Raw genomic sequence first — 26,304 nt, forward strand, 5'->3', positions numbered from 1 at the left:
GTTTTGTTCACTTCCAACACAGGGATTTCATTATTATCCCAGACCACTGGGACCTCACAAACACATTCCTTTTACAGAAGGTAATTTCCCTGTCAAATGTACCTCAGTGAATTGAGAGCGCACAGCCAACTGTTTACAAAAATCTCATGTAGCACAGTGAAAAGTAATTCCAAGTGACTCTGAATTAATAACCAATTTGAAAAGGAATGTAGAGCATTGTGCGCGAATGTTAGGGACTCTGCAAAATCACAAAACAACATTTAGTTTGCTATGGCTGTTATCTTATAGGACTTTGGCATAAACCTTGCAACTTCTACAGCTGTTCTTCCTATGAACACTGGCCATTGTCTGAGATTAAACAAGAAGGGTTTTAGTGAAGCTCGAGAAGGTTGATTTACACCCCTACTAAATTTAAATACACAGCAGCATATAAAGTATTGGAGACATGCTGCCATTACATTTATGAAGGGGTTACATCCTGGGGATAAGATTGCACATTGAGAAAAAGTAAACTAAATGTGCTTTCCATTAGCTTCGCTGTAACAAATTTGGCTTCAGAGTTAGAACATGGAACATACAGTTCAACTTTGGTCAAAAGCATCTATCAATTAATAAAATAAGAAAATAATGACATGCGTAATGTTCCAGTTCAGGATGTTGACCAGAATATATTCAAGATCTCTTTTTCTCTCTCTCTTTCTCTCTCTGTCTCCCCCCCACCCCCCATCCCTCTCACTGCCTTCATCAGCCACCTTATGCTTTCTCATCTCTCCCTCTCACTTTCCCCGCCAATCAGGCTGTGAATTTTGCACCTCACCCAACTTTCTCCACCCCTTTTCTCCACTCTCGTTTCCCCACAACTTCCCTCCCACCCTCCCTTTCCCAACCCCTCTCCCTCATTTCTCATCACACTGCTTGCTTCCAACTCTCTGCCGCCTCACCCGACGACACTTCAGCATCGCCATCACTCATTCCTTTCCTCCACCTTGCTCTCCATCCCTTCTCCACTATTCCTCTCCCATCACTCTTCCAGCTCTTGCCACCACTCTTATTCCCCCAACCTCTCCCCTTCACCCCCTCCCCTCCCTCCACCAGTCTCCTCTGCATGTCTTGCCCTTCCCATCGCTTTCCCCCACTATCTTTCTCCCCTGCCCCATCAATCTCACCACTTTCTTCTGATCCCCTCCACACTATCCCCCTTTCCCTTCCTCTTGCCTCCTCTCACTTCTGTGCCACCACTTTCCTTCCCTCCCTTCATCCTCAACCTGCCATTTTGATTGTCCTATATCACAATAACATTAAGCATTGTATGGTGGATCTGAATCCATCACCTATCGGGATGTGACTCCCAGACCTCAAAGACTCATTGTAAATGAGCTTTTATCTCAGGTTGTTTCAGATTGAACATCAGTGTCCTAATGTCATCTGGTACCTAGCGCCTCACCCATTAAAGCAACTTCCCTTTACTTATTGGATCTAAACAGATTAATTAAATTGCCTCCAAGCCTACTCTGTTCTATGGAAAACAATATCATTCTCTTTATGTGACTGAAATTCTATAATCTTGGAATAATTCTAATTTATCTCCCAGACACCATCATCTTCAAGCTTTGTTTCTCATATTTGCAGAGCCCTAACATTCACACACAATGCTCTACATTCTTGGAGCGATTAAGTTCAAGGATGGACTAAAAATACTGGAAAAGGTTTCTTTAAATGTTCATGTCCATAAAATCTGTCTTTTTTGCTTCTGACAAGGTGAAACGTGCCTGTGGATAAAGGTAATTTCACTGCCCCCCTCCTGTGTTATGGATGGAACTCCCCATGATCGGAGGTGCCATGGTAATGACTGGCCCTTTTATTGATGGAGGAAATAATTGTCCAGGAGTCAACTAAGGCACTGTACACAAGGACACCATAAAGAGGCTTTCTCTGTGCCTCAAGCAAATTAAGATGTTAAATGAGAGTATGGCTGATTTGTGAATCCTTCAGTAACTTCAGATAATTGAAATCTATCAATCTCAGGTCAGTAATTAACATAATTGTGGAAGAGAGCTCCAAATTATTATCACCCTCTTGATGTGGTACACAGCCTCAAATTCTTAGATAATGTTTTATAATTCCAAACTCTCAAACTCATAGAAATTATTTCTATCCAATTTATTAGTTTCTCTTCAAATCTTGAAAGCATTAAAGAAAATACACATTTCTCTCCTAAATTTCAGGGACCACATTTCTTGATTCTGGAATCTCTCCATTGGTTTTCCTCTGAAAATCAAGGCCCATTCCTGGACTTTAGTGTTCTTTGGTTCTTTTTTGCTTAGTAGCAATACAGGAAAGGACCATTGTAGGAAAGTAAGGCTGATGGTATTCTAATTTTGTGAGGCTTCAAAATTTGCCAGTTTTGCTTTCTCAGTCAACAAACTTCGAGTCATGGGCAAACTGAAAGTACCGGTACAATGAAACCCTTGGTATCTGGCATTCTAGCAACTGGCAACCTCAAGCAACCGGCAAAAAAAATCGAGGAAAATAAATAAGAAAAATTAAAATAAATAAGAACAAAATAAGCAAGTTTAAAATTGTGAAAGCAAATGTTGTCTGAAGTAACCATAAACTGTTGAAGATGGGAGCAAATATTCAGCCAGCAGGGTGTCTTGGTCGTGCTTTGTTCGTGGCAGCTGTGTGAATAAAGTTATGTGAAACAGCAATGATGTTATCCAGGATAAAGAGTGGGTTGATACCGCTCGCTGTTGGGGTGACTCATTTAAAGTGTCTTCTTATTCCTACTTGGTAAAAGTCACCCTGGTTAAAGGCTTTATCTGTAAACTTGGGGGAAGGGACGTTAATTATCTATAATGTTATTGTTTGTCTTTTAGGCGGCTCCGTAGAGGGGAGCAACCTGCAGATGCAGTGACGGTTAAACATTTTCAAAGAATGTGACTGAAGATAAAGTAAAATACTTTAAGGTTTATATATTCGAGCAAGTTAATTTTGTTCAGTGTTAGTATAGTGTAGAAGGTTTGTCTTTTTTGTTAAACTGTTTATTCTTAATGTAGTTGCATGAGTCAAGCATTGTAAGAATAAGTCTCAGGCAACCAGAAAATACACTTATCTGGCATCTTCCAATCCCCAGAGGTGCCGGAAACCAGGGCTTTTACTGTATATGGAATCATAAAAATGAGGGCTGGCTAGATAGATGTGCATAATATGATGAGAGACATTGATCATGCAGATGGCCAGAGGCTTTTTTCCCAGGGATGAAATAGCTAATGCAAGGGGCATATTTTTAAGGTGCTTAGGAATAAGCATGGGGACGGGAGGATGTAAGTGGTTTTTCACACAGAGGGTGGTACGAGCATGGTAATGTGATGCCAGTAACAGTTGCAAAAAAAAACTACATAATTTACATGTGAAATAAAGAAATGTGAACATACTGTGTGACATAGAGAGAGAAATAAACAATGGAGTGCAAAATTAAGGGTCCTTAAATGAGTCCCTGATTGAGTTTGTCATTGAGGAGTCTGATAGTGGAGGGGTAGCAGCTGTACCTGAACCTCTTGGTGTGAGTTTTGTGGCACCGATACCTCTCTCCTGATGGTGGCGGCAAGAACAGAGTGTGTTAGGGGTAGTGTGGAAATCTCTCTGTCAGGAATACACAAGGATCCAGCGTCTACTGTGGAGAACTCCATTTATCCCAAAACCACCAAATGAAAAGTTTTCTCCTTATTTCAGTCTTGCAATTATATTTGAACTAAAATGAAACACTAATGACCAATTTGCATTCAATTTTAGTCACTGCACAATCTAAAATGAAGTCCCCAAGTGCAACAAAGATTTACGAGAATGGTCCTGGGCTCGATGCCATCAGTTGAATGGTCTGATTAGACTGTTATCCTAAGGTTTTCAGAGACATTCAAAGCATGAAAGGTTTAGACAATATGACCTCATTAAAATACAGTACAACTTTGATTATCCAAAATGGTCAGGACCGGGCCTATTTAGGATAAATTATATTTTCGGACAAGTGGTCATTTTTTAAGAAACAACAGCAAATCACTTGTATCAGTGTTTAAACAGCCACAAACAACAAAAGAAGGCTTTTTAAGCACGAGGTAATGTTTAATTCTTGCCGAAAAACAGCAGCTTCACTTTCTGTTGTATGGACAGATATAAACACTTCCTCTTTTTATTTTCAGTGACATCCACAGTGCCAACTACAGACCTCTTTGCCATTGAAAACCCCTCAAGTGCTCCATTGGAATCAAAATGGCGTCTCAGAGACGCACATGAGCATGTTGGGTTTTAAAAAATTTTCAACCGGTGACATCATTTCGGCCCTGAAAAAATTGTCTGGTAACATTTCTGATTGTTTCTGATATCTTCAGATATCAGAAAATTTTCAGAGGTGAAATGACGTTATTTCAGCTTTGACATTTTTCAGATAAATGAGGATTTCTGATCATTTTGAAATCCTCAATTATCCAAATTTTTTTGGGAGCCAAACAGATGTCACTTCCGGGTCCAAAAAAATTTGGATACTGAGGAATTTGGATAATCCGATTGCAGATAATCAGAGTTGCACTGTAGTTTCAAATGGTAACATAATCAGGGGAAGCCGAGAGATTAGATTTCAAATGACTGGCCAAAAGACTGAGGTGACAGGGGAAAAATGTTCTCATGCAGAGAGAAAGCACAAGCGAGAATACACGCCTGTAGTAATGGTCGAAGCAAATTGCAAACTCTTTTTCAAACGAATTCAATCGATAGGAGGAAAAATCACAAAGCTATAGGAAAAGTATGGGGTGATGGGAATCGAGAGTCGATTCTTTTATTGTCACGTCATAAAACAGAAAACGTGATATTACACAAAATTTCCTTGAGTCTACCGTAAGACAGAAATTGTCTAGCACCCCTTACAGTCAGTGAAAGAGAAGGAAAAGGGAGTCCATCCAACCCCCACCCCAGAGACACTGAGTGTCCATGGATTCACCCCCTGCGCTCCTGCAGCCTCCACAGCCACAGAGCCTTCAGTCCAAACAATTGGCAACCTGGGTTCCAGATCCAGACTTCTGACTTGATCAAAGCCGACAGCACCCTCTCGCATCTCTTTTCTGCTACTTGGTACCCCTTCAGCCGGTTTTGAGCCAGCCTCTGGCAGTGCGCAGCCTGGTGCGAATACCTTGACCGTGGTCACCACAGACAGTGTGGACTTAATAAGTTGAAGGCTTCTTGACATGATTTATCATACTCTAAACCAGCCATTCTCAATGGTGGGGGTGGGGGGGTGGGGGGTTGGTCATATGGCTACATCTCATTTAAGGGGGGAGGGGGCCACGGATTGAAATCATCAAGTAGTTGTTAACTTTTTTATGTAGTCAGTAGGACAGAAGTACCGAAGGAACCAACTAACCTTGACTGCTTCACAGGGAAGGAGGTCCATAAACTTTGAACAGAGTTCTAAGGTGGCCATAGCCAAAATAAAGGTTGAGGATAGCTGCTCTAAACTATAAACAGGTTATAGTATAGTGAGAAGTTACAACCCCCCACTCCCCCCCCCCCCTCCCAATATCCTCTTGGGACACAGCAGATCAACTTGATTACATGCTGATTATCCCAACTCTGTTTTTGCAATTCAGGCAATTTTTCCACAAGGCCAATAAATTATCTTTTGTTTCAGAGCTATAAACCTTACTTAATATTCTCTCATGAAGGATTTTATCAACTGTCTGTGGAAGCCCATATAAGCATGTAACTACCCCCACCCCCCCACACACATCCCCATCGGGCACACAGAACTCAAAACGGTCAACCAGTTTACCTACCTCGGCTACACCATTTCATCTGAGGCAAGGATCGACAACGAGATAGACAACAGACTCGCCAAGGCAAATAGCGCCTTTGGAAGACTACACAAAAGAGTCTGGAAAAACAACCACCTGAAGAAACACACAAAGATCAGCATGTACAGAGCCATTGTCATACCCACGCTCCTGTTCGGCTCTGAATCATGTGTCCTCTACCGGCATCACCTACGGCTCCTAGAACGCTTCCATCAGCGCTGTCTCCGCTCCATCCTCAACATTCATTGGAGTGACTTCATCACCAACATTGAAGTACTCGAGCTGGCAGAGTCCGCAAGCATCGAATCCATGCTGCTGAAGACCCAACTGCGCTGGGTGGGTCACGTCTCCAGAATGGAGGACCATCGCCTTCCCAAGATCGTGTTATATGGCGAGCTCTCCACTGGCCACCGAGACAGAGGTGCACCAAAGAAGAGGTACAAGGACTGCTTAAAGAAATCTCGGTGCCTGCCACATTGACCACTGCCAGTGGGCTGATATCGCCTCCAACTGTGCATCTTGGCACCTCACAGTTCGGCGGGCAGCAACCTCCTTTGAAGAAGACCGCAGAGCCCACCTCACTGACAAAAGACAAAGGAGGAAAAATCCACAATCATACCCCAGCCCACCAATTTTTCCTTGCAACCGCTGCAACCGTGCCTGCCTGTCCCGTATCGGACTTGTCAGTCACCAACGAGCCTGCAGCAGACGTGGACATACCCCTCCATAAATCTTCGTCCGCGAAGCCAAGCCAAAGAAAAGAAAAAAAAGAAGTAACTACACCCCTGCCTTTCTTCTACTTCTTAAACATTTTCAGTCATGCTTTCCAGATATCACCTCATAAATCCACCTTGATCTCTCCGGTCAACTGACAGCTTTCAAAGAATTCAGTTAGTCTCTACTTAATCATAAATTGCCTGACAACAGATGTTAAGACCAAATGATCCAAAATTCTTTGGTTTCTCTTGCTCAAATAGCAGAGAGGTGTGCATTCGGAATCTAAAGGAACAGTTTCCAAATCAAGAGACATTGGGGCATCTGCAAACAGCTCGCACACTTTCTGGAACTCTGCATGTCTGCAAAGGCAATGAGATTTTCTCCTTGCTCACACACTTGCTGACGGAAGGCATTGCTGAAAGGGTGAACAGGCTCGAAAGGAAATGTATCCATCCTGCATCCAAAGTACAATCTCAGATGTTCCAACCATGCTTTGTATCTCAGCTCTCCCTTACAGTTTTCCTCCAGGCCTCCCCCATCCATGTACCTAACCAATTTATTCTTAGAACACGCGATCAAGCTCACATTCACCACATCAGATGGCAGCTCATTCCACACTCCCACCACTCTCTGAGTGAAGAACTCCCCTTAAGTGTCATCCTAAACCTTGCCCTCTTCATCTTAAAACTATGACTCTCGTATTTATCTTTCCCAATCTGTGCAAAAAGCCTATTCACATCCACTCTGTCTATACCTCTCATAGACCTCTCAAATCTCCCTTCATTCTTCTTCGTTCCAAGGAATAAAGTCCTAACCTGTTTAATCTTGCCCTGTAACTCAACTCCTGAAGACCTGGCAACATCCTATAAAATCTTCTCTGCATTCTTTCAATCTTACTGATATCCTTCCTGTAGCTAGGTGACCAGAACTACACACAATATTCCAACTTCAATATAATATCCCAACTCCTATACTCAATAGTTTGATTTATAAAGGCTAAGGTACCAAAAGCTTTCTTTACAACCACGTCCACATGCGACGCCACCTTCAGGGAACAATATATCTGTATTCCCAGATCTCTCTGCTCCTTTGTACTCCTCAGTGCCCTATCATTAACTGTACACCTCCTCCCTTGGTTTGCCCTTCCAAAATGCATCACCTCACACTTGTCTTCATTAAACTCCATTTGTCATTTTTTTGGCCCATTCTCCCAGCTGGTCCAGATCACTCTGCAAACTTTGAAAATCTCTATCCATGATGCTTTCTATCTTTGTGTCATCAGCAAAGTTGTTGATCCAATTTACCACATTATTATCTAGGTCACTGATATAGACAACAAACAACAATGGTCCCAATAAGGATCTCTGAGGTACACCACGAGTCACTACCACCTTCTGTTTTCTACCATTCAACCCACATATTCATGAAACAAAATGTTTTTATTTGTTTTATTGATGAAGTACTTGTGTTATGCCTAGTTGTGTGTCTGCATGTTTTGCACCGAGGCCTGGAGAACATCGTTTCATCAGGTTGAACTTGTACAATCAGATGACAATAAACTTGACATATCCATTTATATGTCCAAATGCCCTTGCTGCCAAAATACACCCATTTTAACCTCCAACCCATGTATGTTTTGTGTGGTGGGAAGAAATCGACTACATGGATGAAATCCACGCAGATATGGGAAGGAAGTACAAAGTGCGCCAAATCCAAATCCAGATCAATGGTGCTGTAATAGGATTGTGCTAATCACACCACCAATTTAGCTCCACCATATCCTTTGGTAGCTCACACAATGTATGAAAATGTTACCCCCAAGACCACCCTCTTTCTCCCACAACTTAGTGAAACACAAAAGTCTGCAGACGCTGTGATTGCAGTAAAAACACAGAAATACTGGAGGAACCCAGCCGGTTTATTCAGCATCCATAAAAAGCAAAGATATATGGCCGACGTTTCGGGCCTGAGCACATCTTCAAGGAAAGAAGAAGGACTCCTTGAAGAAGGGATCAGATGTGAAACATCAGCAATATATCTCAGACTTCTTTTTATTACCTGCTCGACCTAGGTACACAAGATCTAATTCTAATTCATTCAGTATTCTAAATTCACCCCTCAGATCCCCTTCTTTCCCCTCAACCTTGACCTATGTTTACAAGATCTAATTCCCAACCTTCCATTATTCCTCATTCATCCAAAAACCAGGACGCTGATTCTCTTGGTAATATCTCAAAATGTTTTTCGTTGGCAGAAGTAGCATTGGACAACCGACTTTTTTATTTCAAAAGCTTTGGTTCCTGACAAAACATTTGGAATTATGATAGACAACGCCAAACTAAACACAAAGATCATTTCAGATTTGCTCTGTCACGTAGGAGGTTGGAGAGACATTAAGTCAACTTGTATTGAATTCAGCCTGTTTAATCACATGATAATGCTGACACATTGTGTTAGTTCAACTGACTTCAAAATGTTTCGCTGCTGATTTTTGACTACTGCCCTGTCACGCTCTTATCCATCGTCATGAAGTGCTTCAAGGGGCTCGTCATGGGGCACATCAAGCTCCTGCTGCCCCCATCACTGGACCCCCTGCAGTTTGCATACAGATCCAACCGCTCTACAGACAATGCCATTACCACCATCCTCCATCTAGTCCTCACCCACCTGCAAAATAAGGACTGTTATGTCCAAATCTGTTTATTGACTTCAGCTTGGCATTCAACACAATCATACCTCAGTACCTGATAAGGATGTTGAGCTTGCTGGGTCTAAAAACCTTCCTCTGTAATTGGATTCTCAACTTCCTGTCGGGGAGGCCTCAAGCAGTCCGGATCGATAACAACACTTCCAATAACATCACACTGAGCACAGGGGCCCCTAGGGCTGCGTGCTTAGTCCACTGCTGTTTATTCTGCTGACCTGTGACTGGGCAGCTATAAACAGCTCAAAGTTCACTGACAACATGACTGTGGTGGGCCTTATTAGTAGGAACAAGGAGAGTCAGCATACAGAGATGAGGTGCAGTCGCAAACAGACTGGGGCAGAGCCAATAACATGAATTTGGACATTAATAAACACAAAAGAGATGGTTGTCAAATTCAGGAGTGCCCGGGGGGGGGGGGGGGGGGGTGGGGGGGGTTGGGGGGTAGGAGCAAACCACGCTGTGCTGACCACTGGTGACTCCACCGTTGAGGTCATCAAGAGTATGAAGCTCCTTGGAGCTTCTCACCTGGTCCCCTAACACCAGCTCCGTAGGCAAGAAAGCCCCAGCCGCACCTCTACTTCCTGCAAAGGCTGAGGAAAGTCTATCTCCCACCTCCCATCCTTACTACATTCTACAGAGGGTGTATTGAGAGCATCCTGTGCAACTGTATCACCGCCTGGTTTGGAAGCTGTCCCACCTTGGATTGTAAGTCAGCGGAAAAGATCATTGGGGACTCTTTTTCTACCATGAAGGACATTTACACTCAAAACAGGTGAAAGGCAATAAATATTGTCAAGGTCTCCCCACACCCCTTATATAAACTGTTCTCCCTTCTGGTATCTGGTAGGAGGTACCATAGCACTCAGGTCATTATGTCCAGATTGGGCAACAGTTTTCTTTTCCCCAAGCCATCAGGCTCCTGAATTCCCAGAACATATGTGGATACTGTACAGTGGATTTTCACTGTATATGTTTTAATATTTTTATATTTCAATGTGATGAACTTCTATTCTAACTTATATTTATGTAAATATGCTCCATGGCCCTGGAGAAACACTATCTCATCTTTATGTGTAAGCATCATATGAACGATAAATAAAGGAGACTTGACTCAGCATCTGATGCCTCTCATGTCAGTGTTCAACAATAGTCGGCCAATGTTGATAGATTCCAGTTGCCCTGATACTGTTTTTCCATGGTCACCTTTCACCATGTTCGTCGATGACTGCACCAAGATCAGCAGGGAAGACGTCCAAGGGCGAATTCAGAAAAAAAAATTGTCAATGACATGTTGCCCTTCATGGCTTTGTAGCTTGAAGTATGACAGGAAATTGCAAAAATAAGGTACAATAGGGACATTTTAAGGAAATTTTGTGTGATCAGCAGCCAAAATGCATAGAAATACACCCAAAAGTGTTCAGAAAGCTAAATCCTCATTGTCCAATGTAATCAGCAAGAATACATAGGTCCAAGTTGTGCAAATACTCAGAGAGAGTTTGCTTCCAAAGTGTTTTCACTGTCGAAAAACAGATCCATGGTGGAGTTGAAGCACAAATTTAATCTCATTCGCTGCCGTTTGAGTTCACTGTGAGTCAGGCAAGTCATTAATTGATGCCTGGCAGCACTCTATAAGGTTGCTTTACACTGTTGGTTGCTGTAGTAATTGCTCCAAGGGACTGACCAGGGAGCACAAAGGCTCATGTAGGTTTCTGAGCTAATAAGATGTCGGCTCTGTGAGCTGCTTCATTTATTCGTTTCACACTAGACATTTTTTTTTACTCCTCTGACACAAATGACTTCTGGAAATGCACACCAATTTCCAGATATGACAGAAACTAAAACACAAAAGGAGCTGTTCAATTCAAAGTCTCTGATCTTTCGCTTAAAAGCCATCAGCTCCGCTTGGGAAATTTGCTAGCTAGGCAATGTGCATTCTGAAGGGATTTGCTGATGACATCTCCTTCGTGAGTCTCCAAGTCAGACATTGGCAGCAGTGCATTTGCCACAGAGATCCAGGTTGAAGGTTTAAGGTTCCTTTTATGGTCACAGATTAATACATAAAAATGTAATGGACATGATACACTTCAACTTTTGCCTCCCGTAAGGCAAACAAAGAGTCACTCCATGAACATAGCCTGGCGCCCCTAACAATAAGAGAAAGAGAAGCAAAAGAGAGTGCCTTGAGATCAAATGAAGAAGTGGGGATAGATACTGGTGCACTTGGTCCTCTCACTTGTGCACTGCACTTCACAGTTTGCAACCTGTGTTGTGGCCCAATTCAAAGGCATTACTGGATTCTTGTAATTGGATCCGTTTACAAATATTACCTGGACTGGATCCCAACACGATCACCATGACATTAAAAGGTGAAAATGCACTCATGGGGAAATTGGTCTGGGCGCCTCAAAGCATCAATCACTCATCTAATGGGCTGACAGGTTGCACACTTTTCCTCCACTGTTGGTATACACTGGAGAAAGCGAGTGCAAACTAACACCTGTATCAAGTACTCTCAAGGAAATTGAAATACTCTATGAAATTGAGACCACATCACAGTAAACTCTATGTATCTCTCTCTCTCTCAATATACATACACACAGCTATTTTGTATATATATATAAATATACATATATATATATATATATATAGAAAGAGCAAGAGTGAGAGAGTGCTATCTACATGCATCTCCATCTATATCTAGATCTATCTATCAAGATATATATAGCTTTCTCTCTATAGATATACTGTACATTTACAGTATATATATGTGTTATGTGTGTGTATATATATATATAGAGAGAGAGAGAGAGGGAGAGAGAGAGAGAGATGTGTGTGCGTTATGCGTGTGTGTACATATATATATATATATATCTTCTTTGGCTTGGCTTCACGGACGAAGATTTATGGAGGGGTAATGTCCACGGACGCTGCAGGCTCGTTTGTGGCTGACAAGTCCAATGCGGGACAGGCAGACACAGTTGCAGCGGTTGCAAGGGAAAATTGGTTCCAAATGGTGGTAGTGGGGACGAGTTCTCATTGCTGCACAAATGCTCTTCATGGCTCTTCATGCCAAACAGCCTCTGACAACCAAGCCCAACTCCTGGCCTTCACATGTGACATAGTTTTTGCGCCCAGCGGAGCTATCCTCACTGATAAGAGAAGGGGCAAATGCGGGGCACTGGCGCCTTGAAGCCAACTGCTCTGGGCAGATGGGGCTCGTTAACCATGGATGGTAACTCATCTAGGAGAGGGAAAACTCCAATTTCAAATCTCTGCTGACTTGTGGCTCTACCCGCTCACAGGAATGGCTTTGGGAGTAAACCTTGAGGAAAACTCCAGCAAAAGCACGGCAACTCCTTTGATGCAACTGACACCAAAATGAATTGACTTTCATCGTTCCTTTGGACCTGCCATTAGCATGTGGTGGGGGAGGGTTCCCACTGCATGGACAACAGGCAGATCTCCATATCAACTCTGCCCTGGCTTGTGCCCTGAAGAGACCATTCCACAATGACCACCAGATACGCAGTACCCATGGACAACCACGGCTGACAGAGGCCACAGAAAAAAAACCAGTATATATTTACGCACACACACACACACACACACACACACACACACACACACACACACACACACACACACACACACACAGAGAAGGATTTGTAGATGCCAGATAAGTGTATTTTCCGATTGCTTGAGATTTTGTGGTTGCTTGATTGGCGAACTAAAGGCAAGGAGCACCAAATTTTTATCTATTTATTTTCCTCAAATTTTTTTTTGCCGGTTGCTTGAAGCTGCCAGTCGCTTGAATTCCATATACCAGGAATTTTACTAGCTGTTTTCACACTGCAGGTGACCCTACTTCATCCCAGTGAAATTCCTGGGAATTCATGACCTCCTGGGCCTATCACACTGCAGTCCAAATTCTTGGGAATTTACCCTACTTGGCAATTTAGGGGGCCCCACCCTCAACCGGTGATGAGTTACACACTCACACGAGTAAGAGTAAGTTCACCCTCACCTCCATCCGTCCGTCGATCGCTCACCCACCCACCCGCTCACTAGCTCCCTTCCCCCTCCCACTCAGCAGACGCTGGCTTGCGCCCTGAACTCCCCCACCATGCTTCAGCTCATCATGATGGAGATACAATGCTGGATGAATGGCCAACTTTGTTTCCCATAAACCCTCACACAGCTGGAACCGCTCCTGGAAATCCAGGTGAGTGAGGAATTATGGTTAACGAGGATGGCCATTCATCCTGCATCGTGTTGCTGTTGTGACGTGCTGACACAGCCTGCTGTTTCAGGAGGTAGGGATATTTTAATTTTAATTGCCTATGTGATGCAGCATGCAAACGCTGATGTCACGGGGCTTTCACAGCAGTGTGAAATTCCTGGGCCATCCTTTTCCCAGGAACCCTCCTGTAAACCGACGCTGTGAAAAGGATAGATAGATGTTAGATATAGATACATAGCTAGATATATACAACTTGTTGGAGGACTCCAGTGGGTTGAATAGCATCAGTGACAAAAAAGAATTGTCAGCGTTTCTCTGTGATCATTGCAGGGAGAATCCCAACTTGTCCAGGTGTAGGGAATGCGATTTTGGGGTTTTATCAACTAAAATAATTTAGACTTGTTGGATTCCGCTCAGCTAATCATACTGAACAATATTTTCTATAAACGTTTTCATAATATTTGGAGTAAATGAGAACTCTCTCCTATCAGTTGCTCTATTTCCTTACCCAGTAGAGTACGACATACAGCATCTCTTTCAATTACATATTGCGTATTTATCCAGGTAATAGGCAAGTTTTGGTGACCAATATTTCAGGTAAAATTTGGGGGGTGGGGGGGATCAACTTTTACATGGATACTATTTTTGACTGCGGTAAGTACCTACATTGTTCAAGGTGTTGGGAGCTCAGATGGCTGGGGCCGAGTGGTATGTCTACATTTGGGGCATTGGGAGCTCCAGTGGATGGGTGGCCGAGGACAAAAGCAGGCGATGAGGATTGACTTTTACATGGGATATGCGGAAAACAGGCGATTTTTGGGCCAAAAAAGGGGAGTCAACTTTGGTATGGGATCGACTATTACACAAGTATACACAGCAAACTGAAACAATTGGATTTAGACTGGTCTCAATCAGAAATGCATTCCAAAATTGTTTGTATTTGAACTGGATTGATTAATGGATTTGAAATTGTGCTTTAAGTGGGAAAAAAAATCTACAAAGGATCATGGCAAATTTTAATCTTCTCTGGGGCTTGCTAAAGGGCAGCCCTGTGTGTACCTTTGACCTTTGTAGGTAATCCTTCGAATACTGGGGAACCTTGAGTAGCTAATGGGGCTTCAAAGGAGTTCACAGAGCTTGAACTTGCCTTGTTTTGGGACTGAGAGGCAGGTTTGGTGCATTTCTTGCAGGATTCCAGATTCAGTGCTGAAATAATAGTCAATTTTTTAATGGCAACCATTAAACATGGGAGCTTTGAGGCTCAGGCTTATTATCCAGTGGATGAAGCACCTAATGAAGTTTCAAATGAAATTTCAATAAAAGTTAAACATAGAGGCTCTTTTGGGCCATGAGGCAGAGCCACCCAATTACACCCAATTAACCTACAACCAGTACATTTTTGAAGGGTGGGAGGAAACTGGACCCCCCAGAAAAAACTCACACAAACACAGGAAGAGCATATAAATTCCTTACAGACAGCATGGAATTCGAATCCCAGCCCCGATCGCTGGCGCTGTAACAGCGTTGCACTAACCATTACACTAACCGTGGTGCCCTGCAATTGTTCTGTGTAATTTTAAAAACCAGCATTATAGAAGCACATGTAATCCCACCTCAAAGAACTCGACAAATATTCAGTCAAGGATGTTAGGGAAGGCTTAAGAAAGACTTCTCATATGAGATATTATCTCACAAACTCAATAAAAACCTTGTCACTGCCAAAATGACAAATCCCACTTTATGCATTAACTGTCTTCAACAGAAGATTAAGGATTTGGTTTCCAATCTGGGACGTTATTGGCAATTTTGCATTAAGAACCCATAATTAAAAGATCAAGAATCTCAATTCACATGGAAATAAAAAGGGCAATATTATTTCAGATGACTATTAATGAACTGAACAGAGAGGAAGAGTAGCTGTATGTACAATGAGCAAACATAAAGCAGCACCTTCATGTGTAAAATCGACACACTGTGTAAAGATGGTTGTGTAATGGGTGGCTGACTGGGTGCATGACGGGAATATAAATTTTCCTTCTTTCTTGGTATCAGCTAGAGCTTAAAAGGACTTATTTGGCAGCCGGTAAACTGGACAGAGTCATGTTACATCAGAGAGACTAGGCACAGATTGGGAGATCGCTTCTCTGAGTGCCTTCGTTCCGTCCGCCCCAGTGACAGGGACCTCCCATTAGCCAACCACTTCATTTCTACATCACCCTCACATGTCTGTTCATGGCCTTATGTCACGCCAAGACCACCCACAAATTGGAGGAACAACACCTGATTTTCCCTCTGGGCACTCTCCAACCAGATAGCATTAACATCAACTTCTCCAGTTTCTGCTAACCTTCTCTCCTCTTCCCCTTCCCCCCTCCTTCATCTACCCATCTCTCCTCCCCTTGATTGCTGCTGTCCCCTCCCTCCCTTCTCCACTAATCACCTCCTGCTTTTGTGACCACACCTTCCCCCTTACTCTTTTGCTCGGATGCCTGCCGACATTTTTCCATACCTTAATGAAGGGCTCAAGCCTGAAACGTTGGTTATGTATCTATATCTTTGATATACAAAGTACACTGTTTGACCTCCTGAGTTTCTCCAGCGTTGTGTTTTAACTTCAACATATTTGTCTGCATATTTTCGTGTTTTACTTCATACAACTTCAGGTATGTAGTCCCCTATATCCATCACGTGTAACAGTTAGAAGACCATTTAGCCTGGCCTGGGAGGTGCAGAAACAAACGTGGAATTTCTACAGTGGAGCAAGTCTTTATGATCCTGTTCCCCTTCTACAGTACAGGTAAAGCATCGAAGGAATTCATCTACCAGGCTTTGGTTTTGGAACAGCTGGCTAATGACACGGTGAACAGGTTCTAAGCCACAGAGGATGCATTGAGGGAGCTGTCTGCTGAAATGGTTGCCAAGGGAGCATTGGCAATTCAGAATCGGATGGAGTTGGACTGTCAGGGTACATGTGGATTATAGGCCAGACAACTCTGCAAATATTACTAACTTAGTGGACCACATGAGACAAGATGGAGACAAGTAGATATCGGGGCTGACATGCATAATTATTACGCCGATTCTATTGGGCAATGGTTTAGTACACACTGAATGAAAAAGATTTATCATTTTGTTAGCTTTCTTCTTGCAAAGACATTTATATGTTGCTTTAGTAAACTTTTTTTTCACCATCTCACCAGTAGTCAACTATAATCTATCATGGAATGATAAAAGGAGGGAATGAGAATGTAAGTTTTAAAATGTTGACTGGAATGCGAGCTGGATTCCTTTCTTATTTGTTACCTTCTAGAGCTGATAAGGACCTCTTTATTGGGCAAGGTACTAAAAGACTATTAAGCATTGGGTAAGGGACACGACCCTGATTCAAGAACCCCAAGAATTCAAAGAAATATGTACTTGTATGCAGCAGTCTGTTCAAATGTTCTAGCCACCTAAGGGTTCTGACTTTATAAATATATGATTTGTAAGCCACTCTCTTGGGGTGAGGCTAGTCATTCGTGGCAGTGCTTCTTGCTGTAATGGAGTTCTCATGCTTTGCCAAGTGATTAAACATTTGGTCTGGCAGCTGTGTTTGTGTTCGCTTTCAAGCTCCTTCAGGTTCACTTTAACAACAATCGAGTGCAGTTGATCTGATTGGATCCAACACCAAGCTTCAGAGTTCAAAATATATTCTTCTCACATGATGCTTCCTAACAATAGCGCACAGGGTCGTCTTACTTAGTCGGCAAGGACATTTGAAGGAGAAGGGAGCTGAGGATGCAGCTGCAATCCCAGAATGCTCTAGCACTACATGAAGTGTTCTTTGTGTGCAATATGCAAAAGTGCTTGAGAAACTCAGCAGGTCAATGTGACCCTCTGAGTTTCTCCAGCACTCTTTTGTATTGCACAGCGATCACAGCATCTGTAAACTTTCCCATTCAACTTAATGATGTCATGTTTGCGACGAGCTTTCAAATTAGTTCCTGTCTCCTCCTCTTTTTCCCTATTCCTGGAAAGATTTCCTTATCCAGAATATATGAAATGGATGTTTAAAAGTAACTAACAACCTGCTTAATCCCCCTTTCGAATCACAACTCCTCCAGGTGAAAATAAGATTCTCCTCACTTTTCCTGTTACTAGCTTTCTCCCAACATAGAACATTATAGTACAGGCCCTTCACCTATGATGTTGAGCTGACCCATATACCCTACCAAAAAAAATCTAAACCCTCCCCATTTCATAACCCTCTATTTTTCTTTCATTCATGCGCCTCATTGTTCCAGCCTCCACCACCACCCCTGGCAATGCATTCTAGGCACCCACAAGTCTCTATGTAAAAAATGTATCCCTGATGTCTCCCTTAAACTTACCCCTCTTCATTTTGTACATATGTCCTCTGGTATTTGCTACTCCTGCCCTGGGGAGAAGGTGCCTTCATGATTTATCAAGTCACCTTTCATCCTTTATCGCTCCATAGCTCGTAAGGCATCGTTTTCAATGTTGAAAAATCTCATCTACGCTCCCTCCATAGCTTCCACGTCTTTCCTGTAATTAGGTGATCAGTGGCAACTATTTCTTCTTATACGAGTAATCGAAATCATTTTGAACACTTCCATTAAATTTCATCTTAACCTTCTCTACTCTATGGAGACCCACACACACACCCCACGTCTGCAGTCTCTTCATCAGTCAGGCCATTGTCCCATTCTACTCAATCTTCACAACACCCTCTCCGAGAACACGTCGTCCTTCCTGAATTGTGAATATTTTTATGATGATTTAGGATGGAATGACAATGAAGATGACTTCCATCTGCCTGGAATGCATGACCATTGTCACAGAGAGCATAGATGCTTCAGCTAAAAACACAATAGAAACTCAGCGGTCTCACAGCATCCATAGGAGGTTACATTAGGAATGAAGGGGATGAACTTCGACCACGGAACAGTACATGGAACTTCCATGCTTGGCTGGAGGAAGGGCAGGGTTGGCTGATTCAGGTACTGGGGTTTAGGTGTTTTAAAAGGAATGGGATGGGAGGTAAGGGGTGGTGTAAAATTACTGGTCAAGGATAGTATTAGGGCTTTAGAAAGAGAGGAGAATGTAGAGCAAGTGTTCACCGAGTCGGGGTGGGTGGAAGTCAGGAATAGGAAGGGAGCAATCACTGTGCTGGGAGTAGTCTATAGGCCCCCAAGTAGCCCTCAGGACACTGAGGAGCAGATAAGCAGGCAGATTTTGGAATGGTGCAGGAAATACAGGGTTGTAGTTATGGGTGATTTCAACTTCCCTCATATTGACTGGCACCTCAAGATGGATAGATGGGACTGAATTTGTTGGGTGTGATCAAGAAGGATTCCTGACACAGTATGTGGACCGGCCAATGGGTAATGAACCTGGTCAGATGGGGGACCTCTCGGTGGGAAAACATTATGATGAGAGTGACCACAACTCCCTGAGCTTTAGCACAGCAATGGAAAAAGATAAATGCAGCCAAAATTGGAAAGTGTTAAATTGGGGAAGGGCTAATGAGGCAGGAACAAGCAAGAGTAAATTTCAATGGTGAAAGCACAGAACTAATGTGGAAGAAATTTAGGGATCACTTTTGCTGGGTTCATGCTAGGCTTGTCCCATTGGGACAGGGAAACAATGGTAGGAATAGGGAACCGTGGTTGATGAAACAGGTGAGGCAGCTTGTCATTAGATATAGGAAGCAGGAAACAGGAGGGGTCATGAGAAGTATATGATAGGCAGGAAGGAACTTCAGAAAGGGGGCATGAGGAGGCCTTGGCATGTAGGATTAAGGAGAACCCCAAGGTGTTCTATGTGTGTGAGAAGAACAGAAGGATGACAAGAATGAAATTGGGGCCACTAAAGCATAAAGGAGGCAACATGCACCTGGAGGTGGAGTAGATTGGGAAGGTTGTAAATTAACACTTTGCTTCAGTATTCACAAGAGAAATTTTAAATTTAGATATACACCACAGTAACAGGCTATTTCAGCCCACAAGTCCATGCTGCCAAATTTACACCCAATCTACCTACACATCCCATATGTGTTGAAAGGTGGGAGGAAACCAGAGTCACGCAGACACGGCAAGTATATACAGAATCCTTACAGACAGCATGGGATTCGGACCCCGGTCCCAATCACTGCTGCCCTTGATCAGCGTTGAGGTCGAAATAAAACAGGCTTTTGTGTTGGACAATGTGGAGATTAAGGAAGAGGGTAGGGAGGGTTCAGTACTTTGCTTTTTTAAGGAATATATGGGTTAGCACAATATAGAGGGCCAAAGGGCCTGTTCTGTGCTGTATTGTTCTATGTTCTAATATATATTACCAATGTTTCGGCCCTGAGCCCCTCTTCAAGGTTTGGAAAAAGCTGGCAGCGTCTGAATAAAAGTAATGGCGGTGGGAGGAGTGCAGACCAACAGATGAAGAGAAGAGGCCAGGAGAGAGGAAAGGTGAGAATTGATAGGGGGAAGGGGGTTGGCTCTGTGAATGCAGAGACAGAGGAATAAAGGAAAAGAGATGGACAGAGCTACAGGGAGGGAAGGAAACATGAGGTGGGGGGGGGGTGGGGTGTTGCCTATTAGAAACCAGAGAAGTCGATGTTAGTTGTGCAGATGGAATATGAAGTGTTGTTCCTCCTATTTGTAGGTGGCCTTAGTCTGGCAGTGCACAAGATCATGGACAACGTTGGTACTATATCTTTACCTCCTATGGACCTATTGAGTTCCTTAAGCATTTTTTGTGTTTTTACTAAAATCACAACGTCTGCAGCCCTTCATGTTTCACTCGCACTGATACCTCAGCCCATGGTGCTTTGTGAGATGGGTGAAAATGGATTTGAAATGAAAGGGTCAGACATATTTGAATGCAAGGGGAGGACAATCAATAAGTGGTCAATGTGTTTCCATGACTTTTTCCGTTCTACAGTCTAGCAAAAACATCATCTCATTTAAAAATAGATGGATTAATTTTTGCATTAAAACCAAGAATCATTGTATGAAGCTTCTATTCACATCTGCAATCATACATCTGAATTTCACTTGCTGAGTCTGAATCTTAATATCAATTTTGGGCCTATAATATGAATCAGGGAATCATAGCAGAGAAATCCTCATGATTATTGATTGAATCCTAAGTATGCCTCACAAACAAGGTTATTTACTGAACTTTGCCATATTAACCTCTGTGATCATTTCTATATTCCAATGGCACATGACCCAGCTCCAAGAGCGGCAGAGCAATGCTATTACAGTACCAGTGACATAGGTTCGAATCCAACGCTCTCCGTAAGGAGTTTGTACATTCTCCCCTTGACTGTGTTCTTCTTTTGGTGATCCAGCTTCCTCTCAAAAAAATGTACAGAGTTTGTAGTTTAATTGGTGTATCGTGAGGGGGTGGTGGGGGGGGGGGCATTCATGGGCCAGAAGGGCCAGTTATTGTGCTGGATGTCTAAATTTAAATTTAATTATATTTTGGTATATATTTTGCAGATAGGAGAAGGAAAATTCTGAGTACAATTCTTCTGATGTATTTCAATGTGACATTAGTCCCTTTTACACAAGCCCCTGTGACACAGCCTCTTCAAGGCGGGAATATTGCACCTTTATTGCCCCATGCCGTTCTATGTAAAAGGTACAAACGCGGAATGGGGGGGGGACATTGTAATCCCACCTTTAAGCCAGCAGCAAAGGTAGTCATAGCGCCAAATCGACGTCTGTATAAAAAGGGCGAGCTGGGAGGCAGGGCCAGGACGGGAAAGGGATGAGACACCCGGTGCTGACCCTGTTATGTTACATGTCACCCCTCTTTTGCTTCCGGAATGCCGGCATGTTTGGTAAAAAATGACTCACTTGGGCAGCATTATGCTGGGGTTGTTGGGTTCAGTGGGAAAAAGCAAAGTGATGGGTCTTCTTTACGGCAGTATTGCGGGATCCCGGCATAAAAATGGCTAGTGTCTATAGTAAGGAGGACCACAGAGAGACAAACAGGCAAAGGATTCAGCAGTAGTACCTTTCAATACATTGATGTTTTGATGAAGTCCACTATTACCGGTAATCAAAGCAATTCTTCACCTTACTTCAACCATTAATTATGCGGCTGAAACTATGTCAATTGGCCATTTGGCCACATTGCTGCTCAAAGCCCTCCAGAATGTGACTTTAAAAAGACGATTAAAACAAAATGCCAACAACTACAAACCTAACATATAAAACTCTAAATGGTCTGACCCTTAAACCTAGTTCTGATTTCTCCAGCAACTTAAGTGATTCTGAGCAGTACAAATGTCCTTCTAAAGTGAAGAGGTATTTCTTCAGAACCATTATTTATTAGCTTACAGTATGCTGTATAGCTTTCTTATCAAAATCCTGGGAAACATCAATCATTCATTTCATATTAGTTCCAGTCAAACAGCTTGGAACAGGCTCTTCAGCCCAACTCGTCAATGCCGACCAAGATGGCATGCTGGAGCCAATCCTGTTTGAATGCATTGGGTCCATATCCTTCTCTGCCCTTCCCATCCATATATTTGTCCAAATGTGGTTTATTTAATTTTCTTTTAAATTTAGACGTATAACCCAGTAACAGGCCATTTCGGCCCACGAGTCTGTGCCGCCCCATTGACCTACAACCCTCAGTACATTTTGAAGGGTGGGAGGAAACCGGACCCCGCAGGAAAATCATACAGATACAGGGAGAATGTATAAACTCCATACAGAGTGGGATTCGTACCCTGGTCCTGATTGCTGGCACTGTAAAGGCGTTGCACTAAATGCTATACCAACCGTGTAATTGAGTGTCATTCTTTTAAATGTTGTTATTGTGCCCATTTCTGCTATTTCTTCTGGTAGCTTGTTAACCCTCTGAGTTAAAAGATGCCTTTTATGCCCCTCTTAAAAGTTTCCCATCTCACCTTAACCTATACCAATTAATTTTCAAGAGGCTTAACATTGACCACTGCCAGTGGGCTGATATCACCTCAAACCATGCATCTTGGCGCCTCACAGTTCGGCGGGCAGCAACCTCCTTTGAAGAAGACCGCAGAGCCCACTTCACTGACAAAAGACAAAGGAGGAAAAACTCAACACCCAACCACAACCCACCAATTTTTTCCCTTACAGCCGCTGCAACCGTCCCTGCCTGTCCCGCATCGGACTTGTCAGTCACCAACGAGCCTGCAGCAGACGTGGACATACCCCTCCATAAATCTTCATCTGCGAAGCCAAGCCAAAGAAAAGAGAGAGACAATACCGGCTGATGCCTGCCATTTCAGAATCTAATTTATGGTTTAGAGTTTATTTGCTTTATACATCGTTCCAACCAGTAGTTTTCAGACAAAAGAGGAGAAAGAGAAATCGGTACTTACCCTTCGAACATCTTTTCCAAATGTTTCACTGTAACTGGTGCCAAGGATCTCGAAATTAATATTGGTGTTAGATATACCATCTGCAAAAGCCAAGCTTCCAGTCAGACCAGTAATTTGGCCCTAAAGTGAAGAGGAGGAGACAACAGGTCACTAATGAATATGTCCAACCTCATACAGATTTTACTCCACCCAATCGAAGACCCTCATTCTCTGAACTGATCCTCAACACCATATGTTTTTCACATCATCTTTAGCACAATGAATCATGGAACATAGAACATTGTCCCTTCAGCTCCTCGTCTACAGAGAACATAGTCCAAATCACACCGAAATGCTGCTGTTTGCACATGATACATATCCCTGCACATATCCAGCAGCCATTCAAATACCACAATCATATTTGCTTCCAGCACTAGCACAGACTATTAAAAGTACCAATGATCTGGGTTCGAATTCACTGCTCTCTATAGGGAAAAACACAATGCTGGAGAAACTCAGCAGGTCAAGCAGTGTCCTTTATGCAGCAAAGGTAAAAATACACACCAATGTTTCGGGCTTGAACCCTTCATCAAGGTGAAAAAATGTCGGCAGGCATCCAAACAAAAGTGTGTGTGGGGGGGGGGGGGGGGGGAAGGAAGAGAGGTGTGGTTGCAAAGGCAGGAGGAGATAGATATCTATCCATCCATGGCCTTATGTACTAACCCACCAAGACCACCCGCAAATAGGAGGAACAACACCCGATTTTCCGTCTGGGCGCCCTCCAGTCAGATGGCATTAACATCAGTTTCTGCTAACCTGCTCTCCCCTTCCCATTTCTCCTCCCTCACTTTCCCTTCCCCCAGCCATCCCTCCCCCCCTTGATCGCAGTTGTCCCCTCCCTCCCTTCTCCTCCTATCACCTCCTGCCTTTGCGACCTCCCATTTCCCTCCACCCCCCCCCCCAGTCTTTTGTTTGGATGCCTGCCAGCATTTTTCCAAACCTCAATGAAGGGCTCAAGCTCAAAACGTTGGTTATGTATTTTTACCTTTGCTATATTAAGGACCTGGTTTGACCTGTAGAGTTTCTCCAGCTTTGTCTTAAAAATGTACAGGTGTTGGGAGGTTAATTGGGTGAAATTGGGCGTTATGAATTTCATGGGCTGAAATAGCCTTCTTCAGTGCTGTATGCTTTTTAAAAAGTTAAAAATTATCCCTGGCTCCCAATTCCAGGTTCCTACCATCCTCTATGTAAAACACCTGCCCAACACATCTCCTTTAAACTTACCCCTTCACTTTAAATACATGTCCTGAGTGATGTTACATTTTCATTTTCACCCTGGGGAAAAGATTCTGTCCACCTTATCCATGTTTTCATATAAATGTTATCAAGTCTCCCCTCAGACTCTAACACTCCAGAGAAAACAAGCCAAAAGTTTGAGCTCCTCACAGCTCATATCCTCCATTCCAGACAGCATCCTGGTAAATCCTTCCTCGCCCTTTCCTATGCCACCACATTCTTCCTGCAATAGGAAGACCAGAATTCAAAGCTAGTGGGCAAGGGGGCTATGCAGCCCACAGAAAGCCACCGAAGACTTTTTTTTTTGCACACTATATTCCAAGTGCAGCCTCACCCAGGTTTATATGGCTGCCACATGACTTACTCTTATACTCAATGCCCTGACCATTGAAGGCGAGCATGCCGTAGGGTCATTTTCTATACTTCTCCTTCTCAATGGGTGGTGCTTTTCCCCATTTCTGGTGCCTGAAGCCAGACCACTGCTCCCCCAGTGTCTTCCACCCCTTGAGGCACTACCATCTTGGCCACAAACCCCACGGTTGGAGGATTTTACTTACAAACACCATAAGCTCCTTTAACAGGCTGTTTAAAGCCTGCATAGAGCCGTTGGCATTAGAACGGGGAAGTTGTACCTTGTGGACAAGCACTGTGTCTCCACTCCCCACTATCCCCAGTTTTAATCCTTATTTTATATATCCGATTTGCACAATAAAAATAGGTTTAATTATTTTATCTGCTGGCTGTTGAGGCAGTGGGATGTGCTTTTGTATCTATTTCCAAAAATGTCACAGAATATTGGAATTTCCTGAAGTTAGTCTTCACAGCAAGCAATACGTTCTGATTCATTCATGGCTGAAATAGTACTTGGCACTGGCTGATAAACTATTTGCATGATTATGAGGACACATTGGTAACAACTGCACCAAAGTGCCTGTATGGCTTACTGTCCAACCATCTGTGATCACACATAAAATCTGTCATTTACAGTCTGATTTGTTTCCCAAAAGCTGTTGTATTTGTGAAAGAGCACAACAGACAAACCACACACTTTACAAGACTTTAAAAGTTAAAACCCTCTCCTCATTTATCTCCAGAACTTTTGTTGAATCTATTTTTCCACTTGGAATTGGTCTCAAAATTGAGACTGAGTAGGCTTAAGCCTCGGGGCCCGGAACGATGGGGGCCCGGCAGGAGTGGGGACGTCGGGCTCTACAATTTTTTCAACCCCAAAATTCCCCCCCCCCAGGCATTTATCAACCCCCTTTTGACCCTCAGGGGTCAATATTGACCACTTTGTAGACCCCTAATATGTTATTTAATGTAACTTAATGTCACTTTATTCAATTCAACAAAGGAGGGGGCAGGGGAGAGCCTTACTAAAGCTCAGCCTAGGGGTCCAGATGGTAGTTAATCCGCCACTGAGAGGAGTCCAGAACAACAGACAAAAGGTGTTGATTGGATGTGATGAGAGGAAAGGTTAGAATTGGTTTTGGCTTTGTGAAAGGAGAGAGGGAAAAGGGAAGAGAAAAAGAGAGGAATTAAGGGAATTAAAAGGAGACAGGGGTCAAAAATAGGAGTTGGGGGGGTGGTTTGGGATTTGTATTATATGGAAACTGGAGAAGTTGATGTTAATGGCTTCCAGTTGGAGAGTGTCCCATTGGAAAATTAGGTGTTGCTCATCAATTTAAGAGTGGCCTTGGTTTGACGGTACATGACACCGTAGGCAGAAAAGTCAGCAAGGGAACAGGATGGGGAATTGACGTGGATAGCAACTGGGAGATCTACGCTATTGCAGTGAACAGAGTGGAGGTGTTTAACAAAGCAATCTCCCAACCTTCCCGATCTAAAGGAGACACTGGACATAGACTGTGAGCTCCTTCAGCACTTACTGTGCGCTTTTTCTCTAATCTGGAGACTTCCATGTTTCACCTGATTTTTAAATACATTTCATTCATCAACCTGCTTCATAACTGTTGTGTAAACACACACATTTAGATAAAGATCAGTGGAGAATTCCATTTCTGACGATTCTCTCATATGTAACAAAAATCACAAGGGAAGCAAGCAGAGATGAAATTTGTCCAGCAGTTCCACTGGCTGATTACATTAGAAGTCATTTGGGTTTAACATGCAAATTATTTAATGAGGCAGA

At 43.1% G+C, this 26,304-nt stretch overlaps 1 protein-coding gene across 1 annotated transcript in view; it reads right to left on the reverse strand.

The window, feature by feature from the left end:
- The window catches only part of LOC138737314 (glutamate receptor ionotropic, delta-1-like), a 722,304-nt gene that overhangs the window by 87,313 nt on the left and 608,687 nt on the right, over positions 1 to 26,304 (reverse strand). The window contains exon 8 of the mRNA XM_069888067.1: positions 22,878 to 22,997. Coding sequence (XP_069744168.1) covers positions 22,878 to 22,997 — 120 coding nt within the window. The remainder of the gene's footprint in view (positions 1 to 22,877; positions 22,998 to 26,304) is intronic.

This window comes from Narcine bancroftii, chromosome 6 (assembly GCF_036971445.1).
Source record: "Narcine bancroftii isolate sNarBan1 chromosome 6, sNarBan1.hap1, whole genome shotgun sequence".
NCBI classification, from domain to species: domain Eukaryota; kingdom Metazoa; phylum Chordata; class Chondrichthyes; order Torpediniformes; family Narcinidae; genus Narcine; species Narcine bancroftii.